Raw genomic sequence first — 27,165 nt, 5'->3', positions numbered from 1 at the left:
AAATATAAATGCAGCAAGGTATGCGTAGATATTGCAGGAGTAGTTGAAGGCACGAACATTGTTGGCTAGTAACAACTTAGGCAAAACTAGGACAAAACATGACACCCGATATTAAGGTAAACTCATCAGTTTTGGCAGATGTTTAAACTCTGACATCAAGATCAAATTGGAAATTCCATCCATCCATCCATTTTCTGTTCACCCTTTGTCCCTAATGGGGTCGGGAGGGTTGCTGGTGCCTATCTCCAGCTACGTTGCAGGCGAGAGGCGGGGTTCCAAATTGGAAATTATAAAGCTGAATCAAAATTCCACATAGCATCAAATGTTTGCCCTCAGAAATTATTTCTGGAGCTAATAATATCAATCACTGTTTCAATTTCTTTGTGTGCCACAGTTAGAATCTAGTCAAACTGCTTATATTTGCAAAGTGGGATATACTGGATTTTATAATACAAACAAGGTGTAGAGCAAATACAAATTACTCCACTGGCCAGTCAAGACACTGCTTGCTGTTCTCTTTTTGGTAATGCATTTATTGTCACAACAGATTACATTTACATGGTGTAGAGATGGGTGACAAACAGAAATGAAAGGGTTCACATCTCTATTGTATTTTGTGTGTTTTTTTACTTAAATAAAACTGCATTCACAGAGCACACACTGGGTGCAGGTGATGGCTCCTAGCCACAGGAGCACCATATAAATTCTTTCTTTTTTTCTGCATATGTTTGTGGTCTTGTGGATTTGAATGTGCATTTTCATGGTGAGCATACAGTAGAGGAACCTTTTTCTTTAGGTTTAGGAGAATAAAGATAATTTTTTCATGTATGGCACATATTTGATTTGTTTTTGTTCCATATAAAGAACGGCAAACACTTTGTGTGCTGTGGTGTTTTTTTTTTTGGCCACAAATTCTTCACATCTACCAAAATAAAAGCCTGGATTTGGAATCATACAATTTCCTGAGCAGTTTGTCAAGTTTAAACAGAAGCAGTTCAACATTCTTGAAATCTTAAAATCATTGTTCTGTAATATAAAAAAATTACAATCTTAAGCCTTTAAATGCACTAAAAACTACTTTGTTTTCCTAACTCATTAATTGAAGAAGCTAAAGAAAAGAAATACAATCTTTAATTTGCATTTTTACACATGGGGCTATAGACTTTCAGTTGGGGGCTGGATGCTCTGGTGCCAGTGTAAATCTATTCATGGACAACTAAGGATGAGTTATGAAGAAAGCATTTCTATTTTCTCTTTTTTTGTGTGTATGTGTTCACAAGTCTTCTCATCAATACTCTCCCCAAACTCATATTTATCATTCCCCTTCAAGAAAACATGCAAAAAACAAACCAATCTTTAGTCCCATCTTCTTTCACCAATCTCTCATCTCCCACTAGTATCTATCTACAAACTTTGTGCTTGAATTTCTTTCTTTCTGCATAAAGTCATTTACATCATTAATACAATCACTTCATTCTACATGAAATGGTTTTTGCTTTTTTTCTCTGTTGGACACATTTTATACCATTTGGTGGGCAGCTGTGGGCTAATGAAGAGTTTCGACCGTTTGATCTTGGATCATTTTGTTGTTCGTATGTAAATCTTTTGTGACAACAGCAAGACAACGTCCTTTCTATGTCCTTGAAGGCTACTGTTGCTCATCCAAGTCAACAAGTCCAGAATAGTACAGAGAAGAAAGAAAATAATTAATACCAATGAGTTCCTCCATAAGCAGTCTGAGAGAAGAAATGTGATTTTTTTCCCCCCACCTGGGTCATCCTCTGTGTCAAGTGAAAGTTAATGTAATCCATCAGGTGAAGATATCCACAACCAGGAGACGTTTTCACTCGGACAAAACTCTGCTTGACCGTCAAAGCTCGAACAGTTCTGCGACCTCTCCAGTCCCTTCACACATAAACAGGACTAGTTTTTTTTTTTTTAATATGATCAGGCGCTTTCCTGCATCCGCCGTCGTAGTAAGTATACTGTATGTACATCATCTCTTCCAATGTCTGGTACTGGTTAAGTGTTTTTGTGGTGGCTGTGAGAGTGGCATCCAGGCTGAGGTGGGGTGCAATGCAGTGAGTAGCGACGGTCATTGCTGGGGCAGTTCTGACGGCTGTTTCTTGGGTTTCAGAGTGTCTATGAGAGACTGGACGCTGCGTTTAACACTAGTGGTCACTCGGCGCGTTACTGAGTCTGAAGAGGGAGATGAGGAAGAGCCAGCACGCTGAGAGGGCGGCCGTGCTACCAGACACTTCTGGTACCGGAGCTGAGGAAGAGGAAGAAGAAGAGGAAGAGGGAGGGTGTGAGTAAGAGCATTTAATGGGAATTCAGCTGAAGACCTTATTTACTTTCTCCTCTGTGTTCTCTTAATTATTTCTCATGTGGTCTATCAGTAAAGAAGAACATTTCTGCCCCCCACATTCAGTTTGTTTAAGGGAAAAGGCTCAGTCTTCTTCATGTTCAATTTTTCTGACTATAAGGATCAGATTTTCTAGAAATAAGGTGTTTAAAAAAAGCGGAGGAAATTTCAGACTGATGCACATATACTGAGGCTGAGAAAAGTGGTACCTGATTCACCACCTTAGTATTTTAAGAAACGGCACTAATTATTAAAAAATGATCAATTATTTCTCAAGATAATGAGATGATTCACGTGGTCACAACAAAACAGGTAATTGGATGATGAAGCTGTTAAGAATCTCAATAATGAGAGAAGGAAACTTAAAAAAACAACAACAAAAAAAACAAGCTCACGTTGTCTCGATAGGGCGAGATAATTAAACTTGTCAAGTCAAATTTAGTTCAAGGTTGTGTTATCTCACTATCCTAGAACTGAGACCTTGTTATATTAACACAAGATGCTGTGTAATCTATACAAAGCAAATTTAAGATTTTTTTTTTTATCATGATAAAAGAAAGTAAAAAAAAATCTGATCTTAATATTATTATAACAAAGCCAGTGTAAGGTTCAGTTATCTTGATATACCAGGATGACAAAACTGTATTTATAATAAAACAAGCTTGAGGTCTTGCTCAAGATCGTGTTTGACATTTTGTTTCTATTCTGGTTGTCTGTGGTTCAGGTGATAAAGTGGGAGTTTCATTGCTTTAAATGCTCAGAACACACTGACACCAAACTCCAAGCATTCTAAATATGCATGTAAATTAAAATTCAACATTTGTCCTTTCTTGCCAAAAATTTAAAATTAAATACAATATTTCAAAATTGGAGTCTGAAAAGGTCAGGAACTCTGACAGATGACAGAAGAATGCTGCAGTTCAAGCTTTTAGTTTCAGAACTTACCACACAAGCTGCCTGCACCGCCTCCGACACGCTGCCTGCATTTGGGTCACACCAGAAGACGTGACACTGGAAGTGCTGGTTCCCAGTGTCCATGATGAAGGCAAACGTATGCACGTCCCGTCCCACCCCCATGAAGGACAAAAACCGCACACGGCACTCCACCAACACCTCCTCCTCTTCCTCCTGTGCAGCCATCAAAGACGAGAGTCAAAGCTCTAATCGGCCTCTCTTTTTAATTGATATTCTCATCTTTTATTTATTTTATTTAGTCACGAAAACCCCCTGCCTTCTCTTTGATGACAGCCACGGTGGTGTCCGCAATACTTAGTATGACAGGGGTCCATTCTTCTTTGCCTGTGGACGACAGGAGGTTTTCTATGGCCCCGTTAATAATGTCCATACCTGGGGATGAAATGCATGGTATCCTCAAAACACTAGACATCTACTAAAAAGACATTTTCTTGTTTGATGAGAAGGGAATTCAGTGTGATTACAGCTTTACCTATTGGGCGAGACACATATGTCACACCAAGATAAAACACATGAAACTTCTGCACCAGTTCAGTCTTTGGCATGGGGAACTCTACAGAGAGAAAACACATTCAGACATTCACAGCAAGTCTAATCAGAGGACAAGATCAGATTTTTCAAAAGAGGAGTGCACACACGATAATTGGCTTAAAGCTGAGAAATAAACAAACACTGAATATTTTAATATTTTGTTCTGCTGTTGACATGATTAGAGCATAAAAAACGATAGAGGAGCATACTGGATTTTGGAGGACTGACTGTGTGAAAGCCCTGCTGGTACCTGCTTATACTTTGGCCTGTGGGCAGAGATGACTGCATAACAAAATAAGTGATCAAAGCAACCATTTGCACTTCAATCAGAGTACCACGTTAAGATCTTCGACTCTCAGGAAGCAAATCGTGACACAATAGAGTTTTAGCTCAACAGGGCTGAGTTGATTTCTGACATGGCAAAATGACAAACAATACGAGCACTGAAATAATCCAAAACTAACAAAAGGGTGTGTAAAAAAATACAATCAATAAATAAAGAATTTTGGAATCATAAATGGCAAAGTTATTATCTGTAGAAAACAGATATTTAAACTGTTTGCTCAAAAAAAGAAAAAAAAAACTTAGCGTAAACTAGCTTGGAAGATGGACTCCGTCCTAAGGAAGGTGCAAAATGGAGAATGAGGTCACTTCTGGGATTTGATGATTGATATGTTTTATTGCTAGACTAACCATTGTTAGCTGCATAACCCTGTTTTACCAACACATTCTTACAGCTTACAGTTTGTGGGTGACCTTGCTATTGAAATAGGGTCTTTGTTATAGCTGATGAAAACACTGACTTGCTGCTGTTCTTAACCCAGTTTGTAATTAATTTGATGGTATGCTTCTTGCCACTGTCCATTGGAAAAACCATTTGTGTCCAGGGTTTTATTTCCTGGCTGATGTCTTGAGCTTCAGTATTTCTGCAGAATGTTATTTTTTCATAATGACATCTATTTTAGTCCCCTCAACATGATGTTGTCGCCCTTGTACCATAACGTTAGGACAGTGTACAGACTTTCAAGCTTCTTTTTCACATCTTCGTCTGGGTTCAATACATTGTTTAATGGCATAGTTTTCTATTCTACAATGCTATTCTGTCAAGAGGATGGAGCTCGTAAAGTTTGGTAATTACTTAGGTGTTATTTGTTAGTGTCTGACAAAATAAGGACCAGTGCTTCAGAAGCAATGATCTGGTTCATCTATTATGAGCTCAATATTGTTCACTGAATTTTAACAAGTGACAAATCTTTAAATTCAAGGATGTGCAGCTTTGAAGAAGCAAGGGATCTTTGGGTTATATTTGATCTTGGGGTCGGGGTGGGAGCTGTGGAGCACAAGGCACTTCCCTAAAGAAACGGTTATTGGATTTTAATGAGGTTGACTGTCTCCATAAGTGAGCTGCTGATATGGTTCTTTTATATTCTGATTCCCTTTGTGGCTTGCCCTTAACACTCAGCTTACATGCACACCAGCTGAGGTTACCGCAGAGGATTGGTTGTGCTGGACCTTTTCCTCTTTTTTCCAATAATTACTTAGGACTGAGACAAACAAACAGTGGGAATAAGCAAACAAGGTTATGAACAGAACTATCTATAGACAACCGTCCTTTCTTTACACAATTCTTCTCTGCTGCTCCTGAGACAAAAGGAGCATCCTTTCCAAAAAATAAGAGCCTAGACATGTTGAAAAAATCTGTAATGGGAAAACAAAAGGCTGCAATGTGGAGATTTTCCATGACTGAGAAATTATATTTTTACATGAGGGAACTACAAAGAAAATGAAAAGAAAAGTAGTCTGCGTGTGCTATGTTGAATTCTTTATGTTGTGGGGGTATAAATCTTTTCAAACGTTCGCATTTAGGATTATCTCTTTCTTCAGGATTGATGACTATAGTTTAAAGCCTTTTGGATTATAATAAGCAAGGGTAGACAAATAAATGGCAATGAAACTAATTATTCTGGAAATGTTATCAAAGTATTCTCTGAAGTAATGGAAATGCGTGTGGGTGTGTGTGTGGGTGTGTGTGTGTGTGTTTACCTTGTAAGGGCACATCAGAGCCATTCTGGGAGGAGCTGCCAGCCGCAGCTTTAGCACTTTTTCTTTCAGCCATAATCTGAAAAGAAATGGATATGTGAAAAAGGACATGAAGTGAGAAACAGCAAACAAAACCAGAAGTAAACAAAAAGTGAAAGAAAGGCCAGGCGGAAATTATTAAAAATTAAAAATGGAAGAATATGACGACCAGAATATAAATTTGGGGAAAGAAAACTGGTTCCATTAAGCTATTTAAAAGAAACATGTTCCAAGAGAGCAGGAACGGGCAAAACGTTCAGCAGATAACAAGAAGGCTAATGGAGAACCGCAAAGTTGCTCTGTTCTATCCTTAAGCTCTACCAGGAAACCAAAAGACAAAACTTGGACACACTCTTATGCCTGCAAAATGTATTATGCAAGGTTTCAGTCACAGAGCTCAACAAGCCAAAGTTATTTTTTTTTAAAACGAAAAGGATTTGGAAAAGGTCTTCAGTCTTTCAGAAATCTAAGAGGACATTCTCTAAAATAAACATATACACAACAAAGTTGGTTTTAGAGTAGAAACAGTCTTAATTTCCCACAACAGGGAAATTCAGATTTTACTAATATTAGCCATCATAACCACTATTTGCTAATATAAAATGCTAAAGGTGGTTTAAAACTTTTTATCATAGCCGAAGCACAAAAATAGAACAGAAATGTACATAATGGCCCTTAGATTGTTCGTTCAATTGTGCAAACGTGCAACAAATTCAACAAATTTGACCAGAGTTTCCTATAAAGTTGGAGTTTTATTCATTACAAATTATGTGCCTCTCTTATTTGTGTTTTATTAATCAGAAATGTTGGTTTAAAGTGTAAGTATGGTACTTCGGTGCTTGCTGAGAATAAATGGTTTGAGTTATTTTCATGCTGACTACAAGAAAATATGTAAACATATCTACTTCATTCGTACGGATAAAATAGATGCTGCCCTTTTTCAGTTTTTGAGGCCACAAATCTCTTTCTTGGAGATGCGCGCTCTTTAAAGAGAGTTGAATATTCTGCATGGCCTCTGCACCGAGCCATTGCGCTCTCTACAGACCCTTGATAAATTGCAGGCGTCATTAATCAAAGTCGACAGTCTGTCTGCAACTCTGCTAACAGGGGAGCCTAAAAGACACACATTCACTCTAAGGCACAAAACGGAGCGCAGTTCAATGTGCTGCTCAGCCACGAAACTCAGGTCACTAAGTTTGTCCCCTGCAGTAAAGAGAAAATCACCAGTGTGTTTAAAATAGATAGTTTGAGGGTATGACTTGTGGTGCCGTGTAATGCACAGAAATAAAAATACTTTCTCTGGTTTGGGATTAGAAATCTAAAAGCATGTAAAAGAATGAAAGACTTTTTTTTCCCCTAAATGGGTCATCATTTCTCTTAGGAAGAACATCTGTCATTCCACAAATTCATCCTTTACAAGGGCAGCGTTGACCAGAGGATGGGCTAGTTTTCAGAGATACTCTTATGAAACCACACACTTTCGCCCATATAAGCTACAATGTTTTCTTGGGTGAAATTTTGTCTTGGGCTAGAATAATTTGTAGATCCATTGCTGGCTGTTTTCACACATAATATTTATGTGCAAGTCTTACAGAATCCCATTTCAGAGTTTGCTCATGTAAAAGGATCATCATTGCTTCACAGACTGAAGCAATGACTCGAAGAAGATTTTAATAACAGGCATTAGGATTAAGGTAGCATTCACAGCTTTCTGTTTGTGAGATGAGAAATTGGCCTTCGTTCACGTGAGATCGCTCATACTGGCAGACGGCTTTTTAATAGTTGCACGTATCTGTAGGTTCTACGCAAAAGCTGGAAAGGTTGTGATATCATCAAGGCTTGGTTGCACATTCTAAATGTTTTATGACTTACTTGTTTTTCAGCCCAATGTAAAGGCAAAATGTAATTCTTGTTTCATTAAATGGAACCGATATCTGCTGCAGTCACACATGAAAGTATCTAATAAAAAAAGCCACATTTACTTTCTCCAGCATTTCTTTCTTTCTTTGAGAAACTGCAAAAGCAACATGCAAATTATTCACAAAATGGTTTTAGGAGAATAAACTAGACTGCACACAATAGATCCAAGGTTATGTGGTCCATACTAGAAGCAAATCTTAAGCACAAAACAGTAGTTGCAGTAAGTAAACACAGTAAGTAAACAGAGACAAGTCATCTTCATGAAATTAAAGATGGTGCATTATCAAAGATCTTTTTGTGCCGCTCAGACAGGGGAAAGCTTGTTTAACTCTTTCTTCTCATGAATGTACATGTATGTCCTAGCCAATTCACTGAAATGAGACTGCAATGCTCAAACAAATGGCTAAAAACCAAGGAGCACCATTTCAAACTCTAGAGGCCTCAGGTTATTGCGGGACAATTGGAAATAGACTTATAGACTGAAGTATGGCTTTGTTTTGGAAGCATTGCTAAGGGAGGCCTCTTCTATTAAACTGGAATTTTGGCTTAGATTTGCATAGGTAAACTAAATAAACTACTAGAGCTCTGATGTGCTTTGGATAAATCACAGAACAGATGCTTAACTATAAAGCAAAGCACCATGTTAGAAAAAAAAAAATCAAACAGCATATCACCGCAAACATTACACCAACAGTCAAACATGGTGGTGGAGGAGTGATTATTTGGGTTTACTTTGAACCCACAAGCTCTTGGAACATTGCAGTCATGGACAAAACTATTATCTGCTTTGTAGTAAAAATTAAGTCAAATTTAATGTCATCTGTCCAAAAGCTCAGAAAAAAATGCAACAGGAAGATGCTTTCAAGCACATCTAAACCTGAATCAGTGAAAAGAAAAAAAAGTGGTCTAATGGCTCAGATTATGTTGCAGTATAACCTTAGAAAAGCTGTGCAGAAACCAGTATGAAGATCTCAATTAAATGAAACGTAGTCTTAACATATGGGGAAAATTCCTCCATGACGTTATAGACTTAATAAAAAGGTAACAAGTGGAAAAAGTTGTAAAGTAGCTGCACCTACAGTTTTTGTCATGTCATTCATTTACTATTATGTAAATGTGTAAGGTATGGCTACAGCATTTCTGAAAACCACCACCATGGAAAACTGTTCTCCTCTCAGAATAAAATGCACTGATTCAAAAACGGATTACTCACTTCAGTGTGTGAGATAAACCAATCTCTGTGAATGCAGTAGCAGTAATGATCATTACCTTGGAGCAGATTTCGTGGAGACTTGTGGCGATGGCTGCAGCAGGAGTATCACATCGAAACACGTGGCACTTCAACACCCGCGTGTTTTTGTCTCTGGCCACATAGGCAAAATCCCTGAAGCATGGTTGGAAGACACAAGAACGATCACAGGTGAATTTTTAATGCAGATGTGACAGAAAATCATTATTAGGATCAATTTTCCAAATGCACCTTCACAGTGGGCCAACCAAACACATTTCTTCAACAAAAGGCCAAGAAGAAAAATCTCGTTAATAAAGATTGTTCAGTGATTAATATCAATAAGCTGGCCTTGCTTAGTAAATGACATTTAATCACACTTTGATTAAATGTCTATGAACATTTATTTTGAGTTACTTTACATTCTCCACGCACCCTCAACAGTTTTGAGTAATTATTTAATATTCTATTGAAAACAAATCACCTAAAACATATATTGTTATACAATAAGAAATAGAATTGTGCAGGTTAAATGTCTACAGGTTAAATGAAACGCAGCATTCATTGCCACTTAAAAGTATTTTCTAAAGGGGTCTTCAAGTGGTCATCACAAATATGTGTGGAGTATGGTTTGATTAAACCTTTAATGTCTTTCTGCTGTTAGTTATATCTGGCACAAAAAATTATGAAGTTTGTGTGTCTTTGACTATTTCTTCCTAAACTATATCTACCACTACCCACTGAATCTCATCTCAACATTGCTCTGCATTGAGATTGCCTTTAGTGTTGCTGCCCCACACTATCACTTTGGTTTCACCAAAAGCTGCATGACATTGGTAGAAAAGATTTGTTTTTCAATGGGCACAAAATAAACCAGCAATTTTGCTTCTCAGCCAACAAATAAATTTTTCTTGCAAATGTGGCATCATTTAGGGAAACAGCTTTTTAATAATATAATTATCAAGAATGATTGTTACAAAAATAATCAAATCAACTAAACCTAAATTCAATTACTTCTTGTTTATTTAATCTCTAAGGGTAGTTATTAACGAGGAAACATATTTTCTTATGACTTTATTTATTTATTTACAGCAACCTCCAGAGTTTTTGGCACCTCTAAAAAAAGATGTGTAGAAAAGTCATTCTATAAATAAGCAAAGAAATATTCCATGGCTGGAGGATAATCTCTTACTGAAAAAAAAGGCTATTATGTCATGTTGACTTTTACTTTATTTTTTTAAAAATGGATTGGAAAATCTAGCAACTTTTAATCAGTATTTTATCTTTCTATTTCCCAGAGGTAGAAATGTGATCTATCGCTGATGCTCCTTGTCACTCTACAAAATGGAAAAGAAAAGAGAACATGCCATTCATATTCTCTTCAAGTGTCATAGATATCTTCCTAAAGATGTCTAGGACACCTGATGGTTGCAAGAAAAAAAATTAACTTGCTTCAAGCGCCTTTATCAACTGTCAAGGTAATAATTTTAAAATAAAACGGAAAATGTTGCTAAAAGAAAGATGTTTTTGTTTTCCAAGTGCTGAGGATGGTAGAAGATATAGAAAGAAAATCCCCATAGCTCACACTTGGAGAAGAGTCAAAGTCTTTATAACAAAGGGACTTTGGGCCATATCTCTACCAAGGGGGAAAATAAGGATACTACATATTATTGTTTCATGCAACGTTTGTTGTAAGATATTTGCTATTTTCATTAGACAATCCCTGAAAAGCTTATTTCAGCCCTTTGAAGTAGTTTTTTCTTTGAATTTAAGCATAAAGCAACTAAAAATAAGTTAAAAAACCCCACAATTATAAAAGAAACAATGTCTCTTGATGTAGGCTTCTGGTTTACAAACCTCTTTTTCATCTATTATTCTTCCATAGATTCCTCGATAAACTCTTATTATACGTGTATTGTTCTCGTTTACGTGCTGTCATAATACTGGCACATTTTATTTTTCTCACCAGCGGTTCCACGCTGCGCGGTGACATTTGGTTTGACAGTGGAAGTAAGCGACTTATTCGAAAACATCAAAAGAGTTTGTCCTTGGATCGGTCTTCTGTTTTGATTCAAGGACCTCCCCAACTATTCCTCCTGCATCTGTTTGGTTCATAAATGCTTTAGCAATAGTTTCACCCACTGACTTTAAAAAACAATAAACGCTGCTGCACTTTGCATCATGGAGAGTTTACGTCTCTTCTAGACATTTCTTGGTTAAGGTTTTGCTGTAATTGACACCACTGTTTATGGGAAAATATTTCTTTGTGTCGCCTCATGGAGGCTTTCAAAGAAGTCAAACTTGCTTGATTTAAGACAAGCAAGATATTTAGTCTGTTTTTCTAAACCAAAAATCACAGTTTCCATCATTCTGACAATACAAGCCCACGTGCAGGCGTGTACAAAGGTGTGCATGAATGAGCCAAAGGAGACAACATGCCACGAGCATCGCAGCAGTGTCACATGGCTTAGAAAATAATTTTTTTTTAAAGTGATGAGACTTCGGGGAAGAAACTCCTCTGAGAAAGAAACTTTATGCTGAGAGTGAGTGGCAGATGAAAAACAGCAACACCTGGGAGGTAGGACACAAACGTACACAGACAGAAGATGAAAGATACACACATTTCTTTCTCATTAACAGGTGAGACAAACTGCAAAACAAACAAACAAACAAAAAAACAAAAACAAGTAGGTGGATGTGCTGCCAGCTTCGGACGTAAATGACAATGAGTAATTAAGCAGGAGGGCGTGAGGACATGAATGTGCCAACTGGATGGCTGGGTCTCCAGATGCACACAAACATCTCCTCTCACGCCGATGAAACCACGGACACAAACAGAAATATGGCAACTACAGCTGGCATTTATCACAGCGGGCTCTTTGTGTTTATGAGTCCATTACCCAGCCTGTCTCCGCTGCTTAATTGTGTGCTCACACACTTTGGGTCGATAATGTTCTCTGCCTGTGGCCAGGAAGGAAAGTGATAGGACACATCCCTCCTTCAGGGACGTTTGAGGGGTGTGTTGTCAAAAGCAGTATGAGTGGCCTTGCCTCTGATGCCACAAATGATTCTTTTATGACTCCTGTATCCATCCATCCATCCATTTCCTGTTCACCCTTGTCCCTAATGGGGTCGGGAGGGTTGCTGGTGCCCATCTCCAGCTACGTTCCGGGCGAGAGGCGGGGTTCACCCTGGACAGGTCGCCAGTCTGTCGCAGGGCAGACTCCTGTATCCCCTCTGAGGATTTGCAAAGCAACGAAACAGCATGCGACTCTTAATATGCAGCAGCCTTCAGCCAGTATGACTTGCAGGTGATTTAGCACCTCCAGTAGCTTCTGTACTCTACATGACTTGGGGCAAAAGTAAAGACACTGATTTAACTCCTAAAGCGACAAGCATGGTTCCACAGATGGGTGGTAGCATCCATATAAAGATTATGAGAGGAGATACGTAGATCATGTCTTTAGTAAACCAATGAGAGATGTTACCTTTCTCTGTGTCCCAGGGAAGCATGGGGAAGAGGCGGGGATTTGGGGCAAGAAAAGAGAAGGTAAAGAGTTAGAGAAACATTAATGAAGCATTCTGAGTCAGAAATCATCCTGTCAGTATCACTCAGCTCTATATACTTTTTATTTCAGTGGATTGGTATTATTACTCAGAACACCTTTCCTGTGCAATGTGCCGTCATACCATACTGCTACATACTGCACACAAGATCAGCTTGTTTCAACTCAGCTTCATCTCTTTTATCCACTCTGCTTTCAGTCTCTAATCGTCCCTCGGCTTTCATCCTCCCTCTGCGTCTCTCAATCCTCTGCACACTTTTTTCTTTCCAGAGCAGGAGAAGCTCCAGACAGAAAGGAGATCCAACACAAGATGATTGATATTAATGGCATAATGCGCCACAGTGCACCACGTCTTCTAGTCTGTGATAGTCTATTATCGGAAACACAACAAAAGGTGTTATTGTATGGCAGAAACCTTTTCCAGGAACCACATAGGTTTTCTGGGGATTTTCTTTTTCAGAAAACAGCACCAGGAAAGGAGAAACTACATTTCGGAGGGGATGTTGAAATATAATTGGAACTTTGAGGTTGGACAGCTGACCATTTTTAGTTGGTGGAATAATCCAAGCATTTCGTTTCAGACACCCCCAGTTTCAACTCCTATATTGTTCAAATTATTTGTTAATTTTAAATCATATCACTATAGTTATTGGGTGTTTGTTGTGCGCAAATACATCATGTAAATCAAATAGTGTAAAGTGAAAGTCAAATACATTGATGTGATCTGTGCAATTTTATTGGAAAAAAATAAATAAAAAGCCCTTTTTTATACCAGGACTTTCATGATATTTTACATCTACGTTCAGAGAAACCAACTTTTTCTCACAACTTCACAGGATTAGGGATTATTTACATATTTATGCATAAATGAAGTAGAAATCTGTAGATGTTTACAAGCTTTTTCAGACACCAAAGTGAATTTTCAGCTTCAGATTGTAGCTGCTTTGAAATAATCACAAATTGCGCTTGTTGAACACCAGACTGTAATCCTCGTTCTGATGCGTCCTCCTTCCCTCTCAGTTCAAAGGTGAGTAAACACAGATGTAAATGCTGGCATATATAATTTATAGGTAGTTATACATGGTGTGGAATGACAATACAGACGTTATAAAGTCTAACCACTGTGACATAATCATTGGGTTGTTTGATGAATTATTGTTGTGACCAGAACTCATTTTCTGACTCTCACGCTTTGGAGTTAAGATTTGGGAAGTTAATTTGAAATCTGTTCTGGATACACATTGTCACATAGCATTAATGGACTTTCCTTAACTTTTTCCTCATGGCTGCCATTAAAACAACCTGAAATGAAATTAATGCTGCATTAATTTCATTTCACATCCTGGGCTCTGCTGTCGAGATTTACGTTAATCTGCATTCCCTAGTTATTGATACTAAAGCAGCAACTCTGCAGTGACTGACCTCACCACAAGCAGATGCAACTGAGATAAACACCATAGTTTTGCATCGCAGTGCCAAACAAAAATCCCATGTTGTGTAGGAAAAGCAGAGCTAATTCTGAGACATTCCTGCCTTTGATGATCCACTAAGTAAAGCAAATCTGTGGGTGTAGAAACAGCAGGCATGTACTTTATAACAAGAATCATATCATTAGAGTGTCAAAAGTGCTGCTTCAACAGGGAGTGCTCTGCATCCGCACACACGAAAAAAACCTATGGAGACTACATCGGCATTTACAGCTCAAAAAGTCCACACAAGTTTCTCTCTGTCAATAAACTTTGAATCAAGATTGTGACATTCCATTCGGTTTTACATTCTGAGTCCATGTCTTATTCACTCCCTGGTACTTTTGGTTAAATCAAATACAACTCTGAATACTTTAAATCCTATTTCCCATTTCCCTTAAGACATCCAAATTTCTCCCTCTATAATATGTTTGAAATTTCTTGTTCATGAAAACACAACCACATCAAATCCAGAGCAGCTCTCTGCCTTTCAAACAACCAGAACTCAACCTTATTTGACTTTTGCAGCAAGACTGAGGCAACATTAAACGCACCTCAACATAAATCTTTTTGTACGATTTTGCCATCACTAAGCTAGAAGTACACTCACTTACCCTGGTCAGGCTTATTTTTACGTCCAAGTTACTAGGCCATCGTTCTGTGGCCTGAGGCCTGTGATCGCTCATTGGAAATGCCACTACAGCCAGCCAGAGTAATCCAACACAGTGAGGTGATGATGAAGAGCAGCAGCAAGAAACAGTACTGACACTTACAAGGTAACTGTGTGGAAATTCAAAGCCCAGGAAGGAAAAATTGTACATGATGTCAAAAGTAACCCTGAAAGGTACATATGAATGGTGGAAAAAAAGATTTTAATTAATCTGATATATTAGATCTGAATAAATATTTAGAACCTGGTAAAGATCACAGACATTAAGATAGATTGAGGAACTCCACTTCCACCCACAGGAGTACGCTCTAACCCCAATGCTCTGTTTGCAACACTCTCTTTACACTTGACATTTCAATCTACAGTCTATTTGGCTATTTGGGGTCTGATTTTAAAATCACAGTCTGATTTTATTATACCTTTTAAAATTTTCTATTGTGTTTTTAAATATGCATGATATACAGTATATATATATATTACAAGTTATCTTAATTTAATGGATATTCCTGAAGTTTGTGTATTTCCCCTATGGGAATGAATGAAGGGATTGTCAGTCTATCTGTCTGTCTATCTAATAGTGAATAATTTTCCCCATAATAAAAATCCCTCAAGCAATGATTTGTATGCTCCTCACTGTTTCCCCCAAGTAGGCAGTCTTGGGGAACACTTAAAGGAATCATGAAGCTTGGTCTGCTTTCCTCCCTTAATTGCTTGTTTACGCTGTCTGCATAATTATTCCCCAGAACATTTCAATAAGCAAAAGGAAAAACGGAATCCCAGTTTCACAGCAATAACACAAAAATGGCAAACGTATAACATGATATAATTACCTTTAAAACATTAAAGTAAAGAAATGTTAACTTGCTCCTGCTGTTGAAATACCATAATATATTGAATAAACGATTGCTGAATTTAATAGAAGTTTATAGTTAAACATCCTTATTGAGCAGGATTTCATCCCAGTTTGGATTTTTGTAAACTGGGAGTCTAAAAATCTTGTTTTATTTTTTGCTATGTGCATTTTAAATGAAATAAACTAATTAACTAGTGGTAACTAAATTTTTCATTTACTACAGTTAACTAATACTTGCAAACCACATTTTTAAGAAACACTCCTCTACATATATTTCCCATTTTAATTTCAAGATATTTGGAAATATAACTGTAGTTGTAGTTATATGAAATGTTGTGGATGTCTCAAAATTATGTTTACCATAGATAAAATGATGATTGTGAACACGAAAAATATCATTTTAGGTATTTAAAATATTAAGTTTTAGTTGGAAGAATTAATTCATGGACATATACATTGTATGGCACAAAATAAAAAATAAAAAAATGGCTTAGAGCAATGCTATAGCTGGAGGGAGCTCTGCTCATTCCAGAACTTTCTCTGGCATTTAATTAGTTACTTTAATTAAATGCCAATAATTTAAAGTTACTTTAAATTATTAGAACAACATGTTGAAAAATAGATGTGGTTTTGAAAACATAACCTAGAGACTAAGGCGTAGTGCATGCCAGGAGCATATGTGAACATTTAGGGGGAACTCTACTGTCAGATACAGATAGCAGAGTCAAGAAAAATACCTGCTATTTTGTAAATAAGATATGTAATATAAAGCTAAAAAAGTCCCCCTCCCTCCCATGGCCCTGTAATAATAATGATAAGTGGGGATAGGTAATGGATGGATGACTGATTAGTTTCTTTAATAAAAGTAAAAGGCAGAGTCCAGTGTATAATATAGTTGGCATATGGGAAAAACTGCTAGTTTAAAGTTTAGGAATACTGAAAAAAGTAAATACCATTCAATATATACATATGGCAAATGCCAAAACATTAGCGATTCTCCTGATGACCTGATTGATTGTGATTTGCTTTAAATATTACTGGATATTATGAAGCTCTCTTGAAAGTTATGCCCATCTTTTCAATGATCACTCCAAGGAATTGCACATCCTTATATCTATGAGTTATCAATCTATCTCTATCCAAAAGGAAGAGAATGTTTGTTGGTTTAATTTGGCACTGTGTGGGTTTTAGAAACACAGTTCAACTCCACCTCAGCCTCAGAATGAATGACACACAGACATCAGAGATGTCAAAGGAGATTTTGGCTGGGAAAGTCTAGGGAGCTGAAACATAAAATCTCAAGACAGGAGAGCGATAAAGGCAGGAGGCCAGAAAACTAAAATGAAAAGGTGGGAGTGGAGGAGAGAGAAATGAAAACGAGATGTGAGACCCTCTGAGGCCTGGATGGTGTAGAAGAAGGTGGAGAGAGAAAAACACGAGGCATGAGATGAAAGGTATGAAAGCACCAAAGCAGGGGGATGAGTTAAAGCAACACTCTCTACACACATGTGTCTTTTTTTTTCTTTTTTTTTCCTCTCTGTGCTCCACATATTTCCAGAGCTCAATAAAGGTTGACTTGACTCACTACTACCAATCTCTCTTTGATCCTGACGGCTGTGGGGCAGGCTCGCCCAGAGAGGATGTGCACGAGTCGATGATTAAATGAGGTCACGGCTGCAGATACGCGGGTTGAACCGGGCTTGTGAAAGTCGCACGGGGCTGTCAGCGCATACAGCTCTGACATCAGTCACCCACCACGATAGCACTGACAGCACCGTGTGTAGTAAAACTGTACAACTAAAGGAGAGGCTTGGCACTGCTTACTGAAACACTGAGTAGTCATTGCTTCAGTCATTTCAGATGGCTTAGATTCAGAGAGATTTATTTGATTTTGAATATTTGCACTTATTCAATCAGCAGAAATAAGATTCTAAATGTATGATACACTTAAGAAAAAAATCTAATACATATTTACAATTTCGCAGCATAAACAAACATTTTGAGTAGCATGTTTAATACGTCTTTAAATACAATAGCCACGAGTTTTAAAATATTAGTGTAGCAATTAAACAGGAATGTTATAACTTCTTAAACTGTTATGCTGATACATAAACTGAAACAAAATATTGTCCTTTTCCCAGAAATATCTCTTTGAGCCTTCTCAACTAAATTAATGTAACCTTAATAAGAGTAATATGTGGTGCTCTTTTTGACTACCCACCATAACTGTTTATATTTTGTATCCGAAAATATTTCCAAAGAACCAAGTGCTTTCTTTTTTGTGAGGATTTAGCTTGTTACTAGCCAACTGACCAGCAGTGCTCAGCAATACTTGAAACCACCACGTTATCCTGTGTGCCATCCAGTAAAGAGAAAAAAAAATCTTGATCACTCTGGCACTTGCTTTGGTATTAAAATGACTTTTAAAATGTAGGAGGTGGTTTGGCAAAACTAGTAAAAATATGTATGTCAGAAATAAATCAATGTTATTGATCAATCAAATTTTCTGTTTTTGAAGACCTGATTTTCAGAAAGTCTGGATTTTTTTTCGCCGATGCAGTCTCTTGGTTTCCATGGTACAAAATGATGTCAGCCCATCCAGTAACTACCATCTTGTCTGTCAAGCACTTTTTGTTTTTTTATTTCGACTTTGAGTGAAGTCAACTCACAGCAGGAATGACTGTGATAAATATTTTAAATAAAAAAATTTTTAAATATATATTTTCTTTAATTTGTAATTTCTTTAAAAGGAAAAAAAAGAAAGAAAACTGATTAATTAGAAATTGGACTTCATATAAAAAAAAAAAATAAGATTTTATATTCAAGCCATATCGCCCAGCCCTAATGGTCAGTATTTAATATTGTAAGTTTGATGCTTGAATGTAAATTAATATTTGATGTGGTTTAGTGTTAAGATGAACTTTTCTAAAATTAAATTTGGGAGCCGAGTCGGCAGCAGTAGATTTTCTGAGGTTTTTACATTTGCCTCACCCCAGTTAATAGCGATTTTACTGTTTTCCAAATTAACTTGTTAATGATTTGAAATCATAGCCTTCAGGACTTCTTTGGATTAGCCAGAGAAGATGTTATGCATCCATGCAGCATGTGAGAATGTTAATTTCAGTCATTAGAGACTTAACTTGGATGAGAGGCGAAACACTTCAGACTTGACTTGGAGAAATAACTCTCTGCTCCACTCCAAGAAAATTTTAAACCATCTCAGCCTCTAAATTATATTACCTGGTCTTTCATGTCAGCCCAAAATATGCTCAATAATTTGGACAAACTATTTCTAAAGGCAGCAGAAAAGATTTTTGTGTCACTATTTGTAAAACTTTTTCAGAGGCATGGTCTTAAATATCTGGTGCTGAAATAATGTGGAAAAAAACCAAAACATAGTGAAAACAACACAAATAAAATTGTGTTGTTTTCACTGCAGCAGCACTGGGATGCTTTGGTTTTTACTGGGGGGGAATAGTTACATGTAATTATTCCTCTTATTCCCCACCTGCTCCGACATCTTCCCTCTGCTCTGCAGCTTCCAGAATCACTCAGAAGAGACTGATGTCTCCTCCAAACCATCTGTCACTTACACACACACACACACACACGCGCGCACACACACACACACACACACACACACACACACGCAGTATGTCTTTCTATCTTCACAAGGACTTTGCTTCGACTTCCACTCATTTTTCATTCATTTCTATACCCTAACCATGATCCTTACCCTAAACCTAACAATTATCAGTACATGCCTAACCCCAAGCCTAACCTAAACTCTATTAACACCTTAGTTATAACACATAAGCCAAAAACAGCACTACTTTTTATGGTGCCTGGGCTTTGGGCCCCATAAGGTGCAGTCGGTCCCCACAGCACAGTGTGTTAGGAAAATGGTCCTTACAAATGCAGCAAATACAAGGCCGCACACAAAAATGCATCACGCAGACTTCAGTTATCAAGCTCCTTATCAGCTTGTCTGAGTAGCTTTGGTTAATATGCTAATGCATATACATATGCTAACTGTGCTGGAAAATGCTGATCTGAAATATCTGAGCAGGAAGCTCTGTGGTACTCTAGTCAGCAAAAAAGTAGACAGAAAAAGCAACAAGAACCAGGTGAGTGTATGCTATTGATTGTAGCTAAAGTGGTTATTACTGAGAGTATTAAGATTTTGTTGGCCTACGTCCAAACATGGATCCAATCCAGATGCAATAGTGAAATGTGATGAACTTGCCACACTGAAACATTGGTGTTTTCCATAAATAATCTAGGAGACAGGAAATTCCCTCTCATCATGCAGGACATTCATAATTCCATACTAATAATTTGATAATGTTCTCGATATATGAGTGCAACACATTTACGTAGTTTTATTATCTGAATGTTTCACAAATCATGAAACAGCACACTGTTGAATTAAAATTAACTATAAATAATGTTCGTGGTCAAACTGAAGCACAAGATTTAGAGTGTATTTTAAATGCAGGAACATTTTCAGCCCTCTTTTCTCAATATTTAGTCCAACCAGTTGCCTTCAGGAGTCCCCTAAATAGTGAACACACTTTTATAAATACAGATGTTGTGTAAGAGCAATAGTGAGCAAGCAGCATTATAAAGACCAATGACACAAATTTACCTGTCACTCAAACTGAACATTTTTACCGACAGGCAAAAAATAATGTGTCGCAAAAAACCATCATTTTTCACAAAAGTGAAAAGTATGGTTTACAACATCTTAATGTGGCTGTATTTTTCTCCACCACGGAAAGTGGTCAGGTTAATCCTATAAGAAAATCAATTTAAGATCGGAAAAATCAGACTAGAGCAAAGGTTCACCTCGCAACGTTACAACAACCCTAAAGACACAACCAGAGCTATAATAGATCATGGATTCAGAGCAGTGTTCACAAATTCCAGTCTTCTGGGGCTGGTGTACTGTAATGTTTAGATGTGTCTCTGCTGAAAACACCCCAAAGAAATTATTAGGTGATTAGCAAGACTCTGTAGAATCTGATGACATGCTGAGGAGCTAATTGAGCCATTTTATTCTGCTGTATAGGACCAGTGATGCATATAAAAGTTGCAAGGCAGTCTCCCTCAAGGGCTATAGTTTGAAACCCTTGGTTTAGCCAAGGACATTAAATTTTTAGAAAAATCCAGCTAAAATCCAGACACATATCAAATAGAGAATCTTTGGGTACACTTCAACATCTGGCTAAGAACGGGGCACTTTAAAAAGAAAATGTTCAAGCTCTAGATATGCAAAGCTGACAGAGAAATGTCTTTTGAAGACTTATAATTGCAACTGAAGTACAACTGAGTAAATCACAAAAATCCAAATAAAATACATTGAATTTTGTTTGCAACATTAGTGATGTTGTAGAGCAAATTCAAAGGCTATAAATACATTTGAAAAGCAAAACTAGTTCAAATAAAATTATACATACTGGACTAACCTATTTCCTAAAATGCAAACTACCCCTTAAATGGTAATAAGTCATAGTGACAAGTGGTTAAAGCTGAATTGTTCAGTTAATAAGCAATATTCAACAGTCTACTGTCCATAATGTGATAGCTGAGACCGACAAACCCCTCTGTGACCTGCTGAATTAGTCACTACCCACAACCATTAGCTCTAATGTATATTGTCTGTGCGTAATTACCTCTCTACGCCATAAATGTGTTTACAACCCCAAGATGAGCAGCAAATTGAGCACCTGGGGGCCAGAGGAGGCCCCCACTATTACCCTGTGACACACATTTTCTTTCTCTCTGCTCTCACTACAGGCGAACAGACAGTCACAATCACACAAAATCACAATTATTGTCAAGAGCTGAGAGGAACCAGTACAAAAGTGAAATGGATGCTTAAAACTAAAACGGTTGTTTATGGCATTTTAAACGGCATGCTGCTCTAGCTGTGTGATCTAAGCAAATAGCTGATGTTGTTTACAACAGCAGCCAGTTGGACTCAGATCCTCAGTAACTCTGCATCATTTGATTTACAAATCTGATGGGGAAAAAAGAAAAACAAAATAGTGTCTTATCGAAAGTGGGGGGAAGAAAATAACATACACGGATACACACACACAGTTTATATTGATGCAGCTTTGTGACCCAATTCCAGGGATTCAATGTGGCACTAAGGCAACCAAGACAGGGAGGGGCAGCATGCAGAGGAAGCAGCCATGTGTCAACAATCCTTGCGTTTTATTACATATTTAATAGCAGGGACAGTTGGGTGGGAAAGCTGAAATGGCAGAGGAGTTTAAAGTGAGAGATGTCAGGGGGGCTGGGGGGGATGCGCTGTGTACGTGGGAGAAGGAGAGAGACGATGTCCTGCAGTTTTCTCTGCTCTTGATCATTTATACATCACACCACTCTGGAATATGTGATTTACGTTGTTAAGAAACTTGAATATTCTCTATTCACACAAAGCTTCAGTGAGATGTCATTTCAGATGGACGCCCCCATTCATGTTTCCTACTGATGTGCGGGCGTGTGCGGGTGTGTGTGCGTGTGTGTGTGACAGCAGCAGAGAATGGAAGCATGCAGAAATCTGGAATCAAGTTATTCCAAGCTTGGCTTACAGTGTAGTTTACATCGTATGGTTTGCATGTAACCTAATTAGCTGCGCGTGCCATAAATCATGTTCCCTGCACATGTGTGATGCAGACGTGTTCGTGCTCTTCTGGTCCCCAGGTACGCTGAGTCCCTTACAGTGTTGTTCACAGGCAGATTGCCTGGAAAATTTCTAAATGTTTTCTCTCATTGAGAGAAGTATCAAGCAAGCGTGTTTTTCAGTGAGCAGAGAGTTCTGCAGACTTTGCAGAGCAATTTGGGATATTGTTTTAAATGTTAATATCACAACCAAATGAATTCCACTGGCCCAGATTTTCTGTGAGCAGAAATATGTCTGTATTTACTTATCTTCCTTCAAAATTTACATAACAAGTGACCAGAAGGGTTAGCAGACAGCTGACTGGAAGTTTTCTTATAGAAAATATCAAATATTTAATATGCTAAATCTGCCATGAGCTGCATGTCTGAAATCTGTTCAGTGGCAAATGTACATCTGAGTCGTCATAACATTTTTCACAGATACAAACTTCAGTTTATTTTATTAAAATTTTGTCTGCTGCACCAACACAAAGAAAAGCATAATTGTTAAGTGGAGGAAAAATAGCACAATATTTTTATTGTATTTATTTATTTATTTATTTAGAGAAAAGTGTGGTTTGCATTAGTATTCAGTAAACCTTACTCTGATACCTCTAAATAAGCTGTGACTCCAGGCCTCATGGGCTGGTGTCCTGCAACTTTTAGATGTGTCCCTGGCACCACACACCTGAATCAAATAGCTAAAATATCACCTCATGCATACAGATTCTCCCGATTTCTGTTAACAACAGAATTATGTGATTCAGGCATACTGAACTTTGAACAAAGCCAAACGTTGCCGGCCACCTACCCTTGTAGAGTTTGACACGCCAACTAGAAACAAAACAGTCTAACTTCAGGAGTCATCTACTCCCACGGCAATATGTGGAGGAATGATTTGGGCCCACATGTAAAAGTTATGTGGAACTTTGCCTAAACACAGCAGTGTCTGTGGATGTTCGAAACAGAGTGGTGGCAGGATCATGCTGTTGGGATTTTTTTTTCCTTTACAGGAACAAAGAAGCTGGTCAGAATTGCTCTGAGCGATGGAAAGTGGTTTGGCTTGTGCAGACCCAAACCAATTGAGAATCTGTGACAAGTATTGGAAATTGCTCTTCGCACAGATCCATCTTTCAGTCTGACTGAGTTCAAAAGGAGAAATGCGTTTCCACAAAATGTTTGATAGAAGGAGGAGGATTATAAATGCAAGCAACACATTTCAGATCTTTACTTATGTAAAAACTGCAATCTGTGTCATTTTCTTTCCAGTTCATAATTATGCACCACCTAATGTTGCTCTATCAAACACAATTGAGGGGAATATATTTAGGCTGCTTATAACGTAAAGAAAAAGTTGTCGAGGTTTTACAACCCCTAGGCCAAAGGTTGCATAAAATACATTTTTAGCTAATTTTCCAAAAATGCACATTACTTTTGTAGCAATGAAAAATAATTTCAGAATTAGCCTGCAGTAAGAGTCCTACTCCATTCATTTTATGTTGTATTTAAAAATAAAGCAGAAACACATACAAAAAATAAATGTTTAAAATAAATGTTGATTTTTACGGCACAAATTGGGCCAAGTTGATTCAGTTAATTCATCATTTTTACTTAATGAGGAGGAACAAGCAAATACCAGCAACCCCCTGCCAACACTTCATTCTCCACCAGAAACACAATGTAGCCCAACATATCACTAATTTATAAAAAAATAAAACACATACCATTCAGTCCTCCACTTTGAAATGTGATATAAAACACTACTTTTCACTGTCAAGCCAATGAAGCATCTTGCATGTTCTAGCCAGTATCCAGTAAATTATCAGACAAAAATCAGGGCAGTGCATGGCAGACAGGGTTAATTGACCTTCATTGGAGATGTTCATCTGAGCAACAAAAGAACCAACTCCCTAAATTTCACTCTAAAAAGATGCCACTGTGAGCAGCTGCACAGGTCACAGACCTATTAAACTGTACAAAAAAACCTTTCCTAACTTAAGTTATTCATGTGATAAAATATTCATTCACAGAGAGTTCTGCTTCATTTGAATTTTAAACAGAGAAAGTGATTTTAAAAAACAACATCATTTTTTTAAATTTGCGCTTAATGTCTTCTTGTCAGTTTTAAGTTGTTGGAAAAGCAAATATTCCTGAAATGTTTACCATAAAAGACAAAGAGATGAGAATTTGACTGGCTGTTATCAAGTCAGTGAGATGTCTAAAAAGTTCAGTCTTAGGAAGCATAACAGGTGTAAGAAGCTTCTAGAAAAGAAACTCTGGAGCCAGTCATGGATAGTAAATAACAGAAAGATAAGCATGCAGCAGTAAAGTTTCTGTCTCTTTGTGTTGAAGCTCATTTCTGTAAACATGCCAGATTAAGAAATGTTGAAACAGTAAAGCAAAATGCATGCTAACTCTATAGACGGATGTTTACAGGGAGTAATATTCACTGTGCTAATCATGTCAATCTCGTTTAATGTTAATGTAAAATGCTAAAGGCAGTTTAAAATCTTGACTCTGTTCTTGACATTTTTTATTGATCCTTCTTTGATAGAAGGAACAGAAAAAATACAGAAAAAATCTGTACAACAGTAGAGTTATGAAACACCGACTGCTTTCCTCCTCTAAAGTTAATAATTAACAATTGTTCACAGCAAAAAAACTATCTACAGCTCCTTTCTAATCACAATATGTGAATTATTTAAAAATACAACAGATAGCATTCAATTTTGGAGTTTTATCCTCACATAAAAAAGTTGGAAACTGCTGTTATTTCAAATGCATCTTGTGATTTAAAAAGGAAAAACAAAAGCGACTTATTATCTGTCTTGTAAATGACTGAAAAAGATATGTTTTATTTCTTTTAGATGGATTTCCCACATATTAGCAGATTTTCATTGATGCAAACGTTTACCGTGTATATATCATCGTTAAGAAAATTCTTGACTGGATACCAAGCAAAAAATATATATCTCTAATCTATGCATCTTTAGTTGTATTTGATTATTTTCAAATGGGTGAATTATTCACTGTTGAGCTGCACTGTAATTGTGTTACTGCATCTGTAACATAAATGAAATTTACTATCCTAAATGGATCTGTTTCTACTAGCTCCCCATAAAATGCAGTACTAGAGCGCTACGTAACTAAATGTTTGAAAGGATGCAACAGGGACACAATGACTGTCTACTGGTCCACCTGCATTCCGACACCAATGATCTGCAAACTGTTTCACAAATTTCTATGTGCCACAGCCAGAGAGGATTTTATCAGGAAGAGATTTATTGGCGGACGGGGCTAAGGAGGGAATCTATAGGGAGAGCAGGAGGGGTAATCTTTCAGGAAGACAAGTATTACAGCAGGTGTGCCCCTAACAATGCTAATGTAAGGCAGTGAGCAGAAAGGCTGCAGAGACAGGAAAACTGCAGGAAAACAAAGGAGTTTTGGAAGCATTTGAAATTCAGAAAGGATGTGGTGACATCTGACTCTGAGTGAGGCAGAAGGAGAGGCAGGGGACACAACCTGTACCGACCTGGTGACCGCTGATGAACATTTTCTATCTCGATAACAGCAGCTAGGAAGCTGGAGTGATGAATTGTGGGTAAATGAAAGGAGCTGATGGGAAGGAGCGACTCAGATCGAAGCAGGAGCAGGGAGCAATGGCCATCAATCACTCTGACATCTATCAAATAGGTGTAGGTGTTGAGGCTTTGTCCCTGGGGGTCCATCAGAAGGACATGTTGCATGTTAATTAGGGTTAGAAAGGCCTTGACATCAGCAAATAAAAGCTTGAGGAGCACTTGCCAGCACCCAAACCCCCTTGCAAAAACTCACTTCAGTGACATAGATGTGAGGAGATTGCCAGAATGTGTTGAGATCTTAAAAATTCATAATAGTGGAGGCGTGTTTGCCTCCTCTCCTCTCTTCTTTTCTCCTCTATATGCCACAGCTGTCCACCGAAGGTCAGCAGCTGTGGGGAATAAGTGAGAGCTGAAGGGAATAGGCAAGAGTCCCATTGCTGCCCACTAATGAATATGAATGAAACGTGCAAGTAATGTGTATTTGTAGAAGTGTGGTATTATGCGTTTGCTCACATGATTCATTAGTGGGCAGGGGCAAAGCTTAAAAAGCAAGATAGGTCAACATCAAGTCAACGCAAACAAAGAATTAATACATTTTTAAAATCTTTATAGGAGTTAACTGCCGAGGACACAAATGGTAGCAGTTGCAGTTGTGTGTTGTAAATTACTCCAGACCAGCTATTTGTTCTTTGCATTTTTTCCTATAAAGTGAGGTTCTGTTAAAGCTGCAGTAGGTAACTTTTACAAAAATATATTTTTAACAAATTTGCTTAAACCATCAGTATATCCTACAGTATAATATGAGACAGATAATTTGTGAAAAAAAATTAAGCTCTTCTGGCTGCTCCCAGTGGTCCTACTGCTATTTGTAGAAATACACCGCTCCTCCTGGCTCTGATTGGTTGTTTCTGACCAATCAGAATGTTTTTGCACTGTCAACCAATAAGCAATAATAAGCACTGCTTATTTAATAAGCGCCCAGCAAAGAATTTGCCAGAATGAGCATCTCCTAATATTATACTTGTATACAGTTCTTCTTCTTTTCTACAACAAAAAAATATGATTTTATTTGACAAGGGCAGGACTCATTTAGTTTCCATCCATGATGTTACAAGTTAATCGTCGCAGAAAGTATTTAACAACATGCAAATTTATTCAGCTATGCTGAGTAAAAGGTGTGTGTGAGAGATGGGGGACTTTAGGGCAGTGTTGAGTTTACCTATCTGGTTTAAACAACCAGAGAAGACCAAGCACTTTGA

The 27,165-nt window shown here is 37.6% G+C and overlaps 1 protein-coding gene across 6 annotated transcripts in view; it reads right to left on the bottom strand.

The window, feature by feature from the left end:
• Positions 1-506: 506 nt before the first annotated feature.
• Positions 507-27,165, bottom strand: part of LOC102228869 (amyloid-beta A4 precursor protein-binding family B member 2-like) — a 58,449-nt gene continuing 31,790 nt past the window's right edge. For 4 of the 6 annotated variants that reach the window (XM_023328278.1, XM_023328276.1, XM_023328277.1 and 1 more), the window contains 7 exons: positions 12,587-12,592; positions 9,140-9,254; positions 5,915-5,990; positions 3,813-3,893; positions 3,597-3,712; positions 3,311-3,493; positions 507-2,272 (listed from right to left, as the gene is read on the bottom strand). In XM_023328278.1, the coding sequence (XP_023184046.1) occupies positions 2,096-2,272; positions 3,311-3,493; positions 3,597-3,712; positions 3,813-3,893; positions 5,915-5,990; positions 9,140-9,254; positions 12,587-12,592 (754 nt within the window). In that variant the 3' untranslated portion in view covers positions 507-2,095. The remainder of the gene's footprint in view (positions 2,273-3,310; positions 3,494-3,596; positions 3,713-3,812; positions 3,894-5,914; positions 5,991-9,139; positions 9,255-12,586; positions 12,593-27,165) is intronic. The other 2 variants (XM_023328279.1, XM_023328281.1) reach the window with 1 other exon arrangement.

This window comes from Xiphophorus maculatus, chromosome 23 (assembly GCF_002775205.1).
Source record: "Xiphophorus maculatus strain JP 163 A chromosome 23, X_maculatus-5.0-male, whole genome shotgun sequence".
Lineage (NCBI taxonomy): Eukaryota > Metazoa > Chordata > Actinopteri > Cyprinodontiformes > Poeciliidae > Xiphophorus > Xiphophorus maculatus.
The sequence above is the reverse complement of the archived record's forward strand: the minus strand, read 5'-3'. Positions and strand labels throughout refer to the sequence as shown.